Genomic DNA, 10,200 nt, shown 5'->3' on the forward strand with positions numbered 1-10,200 from the left:
CAATGAAAATAAACCATTCGAAAGTGTATTTCAAAGTAGTAAAAAAAGAAATATTTTATACATTTGTAAAGAATATCTTAAAAACAAATCAATTTCTCATCATGTCACTCATTAAAACTTAATTGAAGTGATTTGATTTTCGTCTTCACAGAGCTGCACTTCCTTTATCACTATAAAATGCTGCCCCCTGCGGGACCTAAGTGGTCATTGCATCCACAGTTGATTCACCTGGGAAGGAATTGAAAGTTTCGCTCGTCTCATGAGGAAGCATCCCAACCAAAAAAATTATCTTAATTGTTTAATCCCTTCAGGTCTTATTAAATATAAACGATAGAAAATAAAAGTCAATATTCTTACACTTATTTTCTCCTGGAGGTCCTTCGAAAAGGTAGACTTAGATAGAAATTTTGGAACGTTTATTTCTTAAACGCAACCCTGACACAACACCATTTAAACGCACATACAGTACTGTGCTTATAAATATTTCACAATGTACATATTTTGCCGCAGTCAAACCCCCCAACGACCCCCCCCACTCCCCTGAGTTTCTCTCCCCTCAAAAATCGAGGCTTCTGAGTTGTGCAGCGCACTAAAAAAAAATAGAACTAACCGCCCTTAAAATGTCCGCAGGAGCCTCAAGTGTTTTTGGATTTCTCATTTTCAACGGATGGATGTATGGTATTTTTTTATGATTATTTTTTTGGTGCGAGTTTGTGTACACACTTGTTGGGGCCGGGGGGTCCTCACAGCTGTGCGGGGGCTGTCTGGTTGTCGGTGTCTATCTCAAGTTGTTTCATGCACTCTGAGGCCTCGTCGACGGCTTCACTCTCCACTGAAATACAAACACCCAACGCCAAAAGTGAATTTTCATTTATAAAAGGAACACAGACTCATGACATGTATAAATCCCAAAAAATCGATACAGTGATACCTCGGTTTACGAACCCCTTGGTTTACGAACTTTTCGGTTTACGAACGTTACATTTATGAACATTTTACCTTGGCATACGAACTATTTTTCGGAATACACACGGAGCGCCACAATGAGTGATGTGTCGTTCGCGAACGAGCCCGTTCTAACAAGAAAATGGCAGCTGACCTCTATTCCCCACCCCCAGTCTTCGGTTAAAGCCACGTGATTGGTCAAGAACGCAGTAGTGGGGGGGTTAAACATTAAAGAGACAGGCAGACAATAGAGAGACAGTGAGAAAATGGATAGAAAACAGTGACATTTGGACTCCATTCAACTTTGATACTTCAAAGGCAGAGTGTAGACTGCAAGGTTAAAATATCCCATCAATCAGGCTCCACAAATAACCCGCACAAGCCATCTGTACACATGATACAAAAAGCTATCAACCCAGCTAAACAAAACACAATTGATGAGGAACTAGCTTATCGCAGAGAAAGCACCTATTTGAGACCATTCATCCAGATGGTGAAAGAAGAAGGCTACGTTCCTCATCAAGTGTTTTAATGCTGAGGAAACCGGCCACTCGATTCCATCAAGCCATCAACGACCATCACAGCGGTCAATAAAACAACTTTATTATACAGTACAGTTTATTTCTTTAATTATAACCATTCCACAGGACATTTATTATACATAAAATGAGGTCTATTTTGTGTAGTTTTAAGGCTTGGAATATTAGAAAGTAGAAACTCATGTTTTATGCGGACCAGGGAACGGATTATTCTCATTTTAATGGTTTCCTATGTGAAATTATTTTTTAGGGTACACACTTTTTGCCTTACACACTGTCTGGGAACCAATGAAGTTTGTAAGCCAAGGTATCAATGTACTCTAGACTTCTGAGCAGCCGTCCGCTGTATTGACAGTTGTTCAATTTTGACATTAAGACTCTTCACATAACGTTTTTGTTGACCACCGTCGTGACTGACGTTCAGTTCTAAATCCAAAAGGCTTGAACCAACCCATGACTTGGTTGCTTTGCGCTTGATGCTCCTCTCGCTGCTCTTCAAGTTTCTTGCAGACTTTCTTATGGGTGAACCAGTGCAACTTCTGACACGCTTGGCCACAATAGGTCACCTGGTGGCAGAAATACGATGGAAAATAAAATCGATCAATACTGTGACCTCTGCTAAGGACCTCAACATGTCGATTTTGTTGTTTGTCATCGGCGGACTTGGTAAAGATGTGTGCGGTGATCACGTTTGCTTGTGGTGAGATCCAAGAAAGGAAGCGAGCATTCACCATTTTACAAATGGAGCATCTTTTCTGGGCTCCTTTGTCTCCACACGTGGTACAGAATTCCGCGTCCATGAAGCCGACCTGACCCGTGATGGCTTGGGTCAGCACCGATAGAGCTGTGGGGTCGTTGCCCTGTTGTGGTGGAGGCAGAGGGAGAAACAATGTTCATGTGTTATGCATGTTGCTTTAAGGGGCAGGGCTTAGGGAGTGATATTATTGGCTGAAGTCTGACTTTCTCCTCGGACAAGCTAATGTTAGCTAGGCGTGGATTAAACATTCTGCTATTTATAAAAATACAGTAAAGTCTCGTTATATCGATATCGGATATATCGATAGTCCCGGTTATATCGATACTATTTCTATGCACGCACGGAGAAAATTACATGCAAACAGGGTCGGATATATCGATAGTCCCGGTTATATCGATATTTTTTCGGACTCCCTTGAAGATCGATATAACGAGACTTTACTGTAATGTCAATATTAACTCATTCCCTGCTATTCCTGAATTCATTTGGGAATTGAAAAGTGTGACGTGGAGCGCCATTCCAGAATTTGCTCGGGTTTTGTTTTTAATTCTTGCAAGTGGGGGGGGGGGGTGATAAAGTGCTGATCAGACCTCTAGCAATGTTTTTCCATTCCAAGAGGGGGCAGCATTTGCCTTTTGTCCTGGTTAGCGCTATATAAGCGATATATAAATCAATATGTAGGCATTGTATTGTATTTTGCACAGCCGCCCCCATTTCAAGCTCAGATAACTCCAGACACATAAGATTTAGGAATTTACTCTTTTTCCTGATGAAATTAGAGAATCTAAGGTTTCTAACGTTGTCGTGAATGGTTATGTAGTCCTAAAACTCAATATTGTGTGGTTCCTGCAATTTCAGTGACAATAACAAAAACCCTGGCACTGGAGTGGACACATTTTTGCACATCGTCTGGCAGTGAATAAATTAAGAATATAAATTCGTGAAACCCACATGTCTTTTAAAGTATTTTATATTTATTTTGTAACATATAACTTAAATTTAAAATGCATCTTTTATTTTATTTTTATTTTACATACTGTGTTATAGATTTTGGAAAAACAATATATTTAAAAGAAAAGTCCTGTCCATTCTGAGTTTTGCATATTTCTACGATGCTATTTTTTAAATCTCACCATCCACTTTCCTATTTTTAACATAGCAAAACATTTTTGTAGGAAAAATGTTTTGACAATGTGGCTAAATATTTAATATACAGACGCTCCCCAACTTACGAAAGAGATACGTTTCTCCGTAGGGTGAATTTGTTCGTAAGTTGCTTGAGTGCTATACTTTGTATAGAATGTATGTTTAAGGCTTGTAAGACCCTGTATTGGTTTGTACTGAAAAAAAAAATAAAAATAAAATATATGCACTATAAAGAGTGTACAACTGGAGAGAACACTATAATGTTAATGCATACCGTTGTTCGTAACTCGAATGTTCGTAAAAAGGGGAGTGCCTGTACTTTAATGGCTAACAGCGTTTTTAATAATAATAAGAATTTTCACCTTCGGAATATACAAATAGCAATGCGTTTTTTTTGTGTGTTTTTTTTACATATTTTAAGTCAAAAATGTTAGCATCTAATATGAGGTTTACCCTACAGCTTAAAGGATAACCGACGTCTCCGGACAAGTTGTGTTCATAATTTGTAAAATGGCTTCAAATGATATCTACTCAGCGTATTTTACAAAGATTCCACTATATTTTACGTTTTAAGACTCGCGCTGAATATTCAGGAAGTCTTGTTTTTGAGTTGGTGACGAGTCCGTACGTGACGTCACTAAAGGACCACCCACTGACCGTGAAAAGGACGCATTGTCGCATTGTCCTTCCATCACGTCAATGTATTTTACTGTAGTTGTTTGGTCTGGGGACCTCGTGTTGCACCCAAAAGCCGCCAGAAGGCCAGAAGAGGGCGACCAAGCGCCTTATAAGGAATTTATCAGCCTGTGGAAACGGAGGTCGCCATTTTGTGTCTCTTTTTTTGTGTGAGAGATTTCTCCCCAATGTTGCCTCAAAATGGCACAAATAAATTATTTAATCAATTGCAAACATGTATGCTTTCCTCTTCAGAACTATTTGAATCATATTCATAACTGGGTGTGTAACAAGAAAGCATATTCTCCAAATCTGAAGCCATTGTTCTGATTCTCCAGCAATGCAAGACGTCTTGGCGTGACGTCACGAACCGAGGGCGGGACTTTCTGAAAATACCCGATTCGCAGCTCAATTTTTTTGCAGATTTTGGACACTTTAAGTCATTTTTATTATAAAAATATCATACTGCGTGTTTTGGGTATTTTAGATGCTATAAAACGTTTTTCTGATGTCAGTTAAAGAACAAAAAAGTGACGTCGCTTGTCCTTTAAAGGTGGGAAATTACAGCAAGTACTGCAAATTTCGGTGTATTGCATGTATGCCATTTGGAGGGCTCCTGAATGACTCCAGGAAGCAAAATTGGAGTAGCTCCTTGTGAGTGCTTTCATTTTTCATCTACATTTAACTCTTTCTCTCATTCAAGAAAGAACTTTTGGCAACCTTGACTACGTTCCAGAGTATTACAGTGTGTACCCGGCATATTTTGTGGAGTCCCACATAACTCTTGTGGATACTTAATATAGTTTCAAGACTCTGTAATTCTGTTTCTGTCCTGAATAGATGTTTAGTCATCGTGTGTCGTTTGCGGGCGTAGTAGAAGGTACAGGCGATGAACTCACAATGCTCACGGGAGCGATGCTGCGCACCAGTTGCTGCAGCAGCGTGGCGTCGCAATAGGGGAACTTGCGCACGCACTCGCGGATAAACTTCTCCTGATACACTGGGAAGCCGTCGCCGTCTCTGCCTTTCAGCAGACTGTCGGGTAGGGGGGGAAAAAAGGACAAGACACAGTTGCATTATTCCGCTGTTGATTGGACGCTGAGATAAGAGGAAAACACACTCAAAGCACACTCGTGCGGAACTTGCTGTCAGCCGCAGCTGTCGAACAGACCTATGTAGTCAGGGGCCTGTTTCGTAAGTGGTTGTCGCTTCCCATCGAAATGGTTAGCGTACCACCATTTAAAAATTTTACCATTTTATGCTAATGACGCCCACGTCGTCCCGTGTCACCGACCTTTTCACGAGTCCGTCCAGCTGGTCGTCGCGTTCCTTGAGGAAGGAGACGCACTTGGCCAGCACGCAGCTGATGTAGTGCATCTTCATGGCCAGCACTTCGTTCATGTCACGCTGCTTCATGCATTTCTCGCAGATGAGCTCCATCACGCAGCGACACTTGTCGAGAGCCGAGGGCGAGGCCAGCAGCGGGTTCTCCTTCACCAGAAGCACCAACTGACAGCGGAAAAAGATGACTGGTCAAACAACTGGGGCGAAAGATTTCTTTCTTTTTAAAATCCGAGTGGACCCTCCGCACCCTGCCCACCACCTTTTCCAGCTACTGCCCGCAGCGCACCAAATCCAGCAGACATTTAAACAGCTTCTTCCCCCGTCACCATTAGCTCTCTAAACAGTAACCCAAATATAACTGGATAGAGCCTCTTGGCAATTTTCCACAACCCTGCAGCTCAGTATTCCGTTATAACCATTGTAGCTCCAGCTCTGTTCAGTGCTACCGCAGCTTACAAACACTTTAGCTCACAAACTTTTTGCCTTCGGAAAATTAAATTCGCGAGAATATAAACTTGGCAGACAAACTAGTTTTCGGCGGATGAACCAAACCACGCAGCGCCACTGTGGCTGGTTGACTAGTTTTCGTCACCTCCTTTCTTTGAGTGCAGACATGGTTTGCTATCGAGTGGGGTACTTTTGCTAATATGGGACCGAAATAGTCCTCACCACAGGCTAGTGTTAAGCCGAAGAGGACACAAAAGAAAATTACGGTCGAGCAGATGAAGGAGATCATCGAAAAACACGAACAAGGTGTGCGCTTCTGTGACTTAGCGTCCCAGTACCAGTATGCTAAGTTGACCATTGCTTCGTGTGGCTAAGAGTGTTTCTGTGTTGTCTAAGCAATGGTCTCAGGCAAAAGAAGAGATTGAAAAACTTCTGTTGATTTGGATTAACGAAAAGCAGCTAGCACGGGACAGTGTGAGTGAAGGTATTATCGCCGTGAAAGCACGGCAACTTCACTCCGATATCATCAAGAGGCAACTACATCGACAATCAATAAAGGTAAATAAAACAACTTTATTATACAGTAGTTTATTTCTTTAATTACAATACAATAGCACATTTATTATATATAAAATAAGGTATATTTGTGTAGTTTTAAGGCTTATTTAGAAGAATATTATGTTTTATGGGGACCTGAGAACGGATTACTCTCATTTTTAATGGTTTCTCATGGGAAATAAATGTTCGGCAGACGAACTTTTCGCCTTACATACACTTTCCGGGAACCAATTAAGTTTGTGAGTTGAGGTATCACTGTACTCACTTCTGCTTGATACTTTGCATGTTGTCTCAAATTGTTCAATTAGATTAAATTTGATTAGATTGGATTAGCTGTTATGAGTGTCCTCCATACTTAGTTGTCATGTCTGTGCATGATAATACAAAAGTAGCATGTTCGACTGAGACAAATTCCTTGTGTGGTCTATATAGTTGGCCAATAAAGATGATTCCGATTCTTCTTTAGGACAGGCGCTAGGTTACCATGTGGGAAAGTTGAAACAGGAAAAGCTTTTTTTTAATTATCTTTCTATTTTGTTAATTTTTATCGACGGAATGTGTTATCCGCCGCAATAGTCACAGTCACTTTTTGGGATGTCCCATATTTAATTTTAATAACTAAAAAGATCATTTCACGTAACTGCTCTTTTTACCTTAACAGGGTTGAGGTTGGTACTCATGATGATCTTGTGAAGGGGTCCGGCCAGTTTAGGGGGCAGCTTGGGTTCTTTCTCCAGACCTTGGGCTTTGGTGTAGTAGTCCAGTCGGGTGCGAGAGAAGAAGTTGTTGATGACCGTCACGCAGTCATGTTGCCCTGGACAACAAGATTATTTTTTTAGCCCATATGCAACATGTATCAGATTAGTTTTTTTTCATGCAGGTTCAACAGAACCATTATATATATTTTTTATCTGACCTTGAAGATTTTCATATGCGGACATAAATCTGACATGTATCCAGAGCAAATGCATGGTGAGCACTTAGGTCGTGTTCATCCATAAAAATCCAAGCAAGCTATCATCAAAATGTCGCAACTTGGAACTGAAGCGAATATACGTGGGAAAGGAGATGTGAGACAATCTCTTTTCGTCAATGCTACAGCTTCGTGTGTAATTCCAACATTTTGCTTGCAGCAGAGGTGCACATTTCACCATGACGTCCCTGATCCACTGGTGAAAATGAGGCTTTGATCCTCTCCTCTTTTGATCTAGAACTGATTCATACAACAAACAGTGTGCATAAAGTGCTTAAGATTGAATGACTGTCATTTGTGTTGTCACATTATTTGTTATTGAGTTTTATGATTGTTTTGACTTCAAGATGGCGCCACGAGAATGGCTGGCTGCCTGTACAGCAACTCCTGTATTCGGTTTTTGTACTTATTCCTTTCCTTTCATTACTTTGCTGCTGTGAAATGTAAATTTCTCCACTGCGAGACTAACAAAGGCTAATCCAATCCAATCCATACCAACAAAGGCGGCCATTTGCGCTGCGGTCCTCCCCACAGAGTTGACCGCGTCTGTCTCAGCCCCAGCGTCCAACATCATCCACGTGATGTCGGTCTTCCCTGGGAGTGCAAAACAAAACAGCGGAGTGAAGTTGACGTGTGAGTGACACAGCGTGAGCAATTTTCGGGGAAGCCAACCAACCCGAGAGTCCGGCAAACATGAGCGCAGTGTATCCATGCTCGTGGTGGTTGCAGTTGACGTCGGCGCCGTGTCTCAGCAGCAGCTTGCACATCTCGGCTTTGCCCTTGTAGGCGGCGTGCATCAACGGTGTCATGCCGTACTGTGCCGGGAACAAAAAAAAACATTACGCAATGGAGATGACAGCTCAAGGTTCGACGTGAACTGTGTGACAACATAAGGTTCAAAGGATCACAAAAAATTGTAAAATTAATAAAAACTAAATGTCTCGGGTATTTTAGTAAGCAGTCAAGTCAAGAGAGTAAAAAATGTTTCAAACATCTGACTTTGACACAAGAGAGGACTTTGAAGGGAAAACAAAGACAAGAGATGAAGTGAAGGGTCCTTCAACACCTCCTTGGAGGGTGCGAATGACATCTTACAACCCTTGTATTCTTTCCCCACGAATTCAGCTCCTGATAGCGTTTTCATATCAAAGGCTTGATTATCATACTTTGTTTAGATTTGAGTCGTGATGATTAAAAAAAAAATCAAAGATGGCTTATAAAAGCAAAGTATGTTTTTTTTACCTCATCCAAGCAGTTGACTCTGACATCTTTGCAGCCCAGTAGTCTAGATGCCTCTTGGACATTTCCTACAAAACAATACAATAAAATAAAATTATTTAAAATGTAAGCTTCCTGCTATGTTTGTTTCTTCGGTGCAACAAAAGAAAGAGGTAGACCAAAAGAAAAAGGTAAAAAGGAGAGCAAGACAGATGGATATGACAGGTTGACAGCTCCATTCATTTGTGTCTCATTATGCTGGGCCGTCTACATTAATGCGGCTTTTTGGCCATGTTAATATATCAAGCAGGGAGTATTTTCACTAATGCAATGCGAATAATGTATCTCTGAGATGAGATGGAGAGGCAAGCTGATGCTAAAGTTAAGTGAGAGAACTAAGATAGCAGCAATCCTTCTGAATATGTGTCACTAGTTAGACTTTAGAAAAACCGAAGTGTTTGTTTACCTTCAAATATCTTGTAGGAAACCCGAGTGACTTCATGGATAATTTGATTGCGAGATTACAATTTTAGTATCCAGGTGACCTCAAATTGGTCATGAAATGCAAAATCTGTACTTATGGTACGATAATACTAATATGGGGGTATCTTGAGTGTGTCGTAATGTTTTGTGTTCAACACGAGAGCTCGAGAACTCAAGTTGGGTTGATAGTTGAGTTTAGATGTTAACATAAAAGTGGGAATATGTTACATTGTGTGTACATGTTGATATAGCAAAAGGTTTATTTACAAATGGTATCGTAGACCGCGTGAAGGTGATTATATAAAGATATTTGTGAGTGTGGTTGTCGATGTGTCACTGAAGAATACAGAAATTATTTCGGTTTTGGAAAAATATGAACATTTAACGCATAACTATCATCGGGATGTGAACAGTAATTAGTGTAGTTCATCATACAAGCTAAGTAGTACAAGCCGCAATGCATTGTGGGGCAAAACTTACCTGCCGTGATAACGTCGAACAACTCCTTTTCGCTGGGGGACAAGTCTCCCTTTTTAGCAGCACACATCGTGGCGTTGTAAAATAGAGAAGAGGACTCCAACGCTTCGAAAAGACGAGTAATGACGGCCTACTGATTATTTGGATAAATGAATACAACGCCTCCCGAGATTCTGCTGCATGAGGAGCGAGACTGTGACTCTCGTAGGGGAGGTACCATTGTGGATTCACAGTAGGGGTGGATTGTTGTTTTTTTATTTGAGGCGGAATGCAGATGCATAAATAATTTTGGGGTAATATGAATTAATTATTCATTATAAAAAGGCATATACTCTAATATTACACTGTATAGTTGAAATTTTTCATTTGAATAGATTAAAAATTGTTCAAGTATCCTGCTCTTTCGATAAAGTAATCACGCCTATATGTGACGTTCAAGAAAGTTTATTCCGTTGTCAAATTTAATACTGTAATAATAATTTGTTGCCATCACTCAGTTTGAGGGTGTCTGAAGCACATTTGCATTTAAAATGTTGACGGTAATCAATGATTTGGCAGTGCACCCACCTTTAGAGCATTAGTGAGTCACTCCAATATTTTAATGAAGTGCTGCTACCTCCCGACGCAATGGCAACATA

The 10,200-nt window shown here is 40.6% G+C and overlaps 1 protein-coding gene across 2 annotated transcripts in view; it reads right to left on the minus strand.

Moving 5' to 3' along the window:
• Positions 1-10,112, minus strand: part of ankmy2a (ankyrin repeat and MYND domain containing 2a) — a 34,481-nt gene extending 24,369 nt beyond the window's left edge. Inside the window, exons 1-10 of one of the 2 annotated variants that reach the window (XM_088999605.1) lie at positions 9,566-10,112; positions 8,627-8,691; positions 8,061-8,199; positions 7,880-7,978; positions 7,065-7,225; positions 5,357-5,571; positions 4,962-5,097; positions 2,216-2,344; positions 1,936-2,050; positions 724-832 (exon numbers count right to left, since the gene is read on the minus strand). In XM_088999605.1, coding sequence (XP_088855731.1) covers positions 744-832; positions 1,936-2,050; positions 2,216-2,344; positions 4,962-5,097; positions 5,357-5,571; positions 7,065-7,225; positions 7,880-7,978; positions 8,061-8,199; positions 8,627-8,691; positions 9,566-9,632 — 1,215 coding nt within the window. In that variant the 5' untranslated portion in view covers positions 9,633-10,112 and the 3' untranslated portion in view covers positions 724-743. Of the gene's footprint in view, positions 1-399; positions 833-1,935; positions 2,051-2,215; positions 2,345-4,961; positions 5,098-5,356; positions 5,572-7,064; positions 7,226-7,879; positions 7,979-8,060; positions 8,200-8,626; positions 8,692-9,565 lie in introns of those variants that run through there. The other variant, XM_088999604.1, reaches the window with a different exon arrangement.
• Positions 10,113-10,200: the final 88 nt, after the last annotated feature.

The sequence above is a fragment of the Hippocampus bargibanti genome, linkage group LG06, assembly GCF_051943395.1.
Source record: "Hippocampus bargibanti isolate YZ-2025 linkage group LG06, ASM5194339v1, whole genome shotgun sequence".
In the NCBI taxonomy this organism is placed as follows: Eukaryota; Metazoa; Chordata; class Actinopteri; order Syngnathiformes; family Syngnathidae; genus Hippocampus; species Hippocampus bargibanti.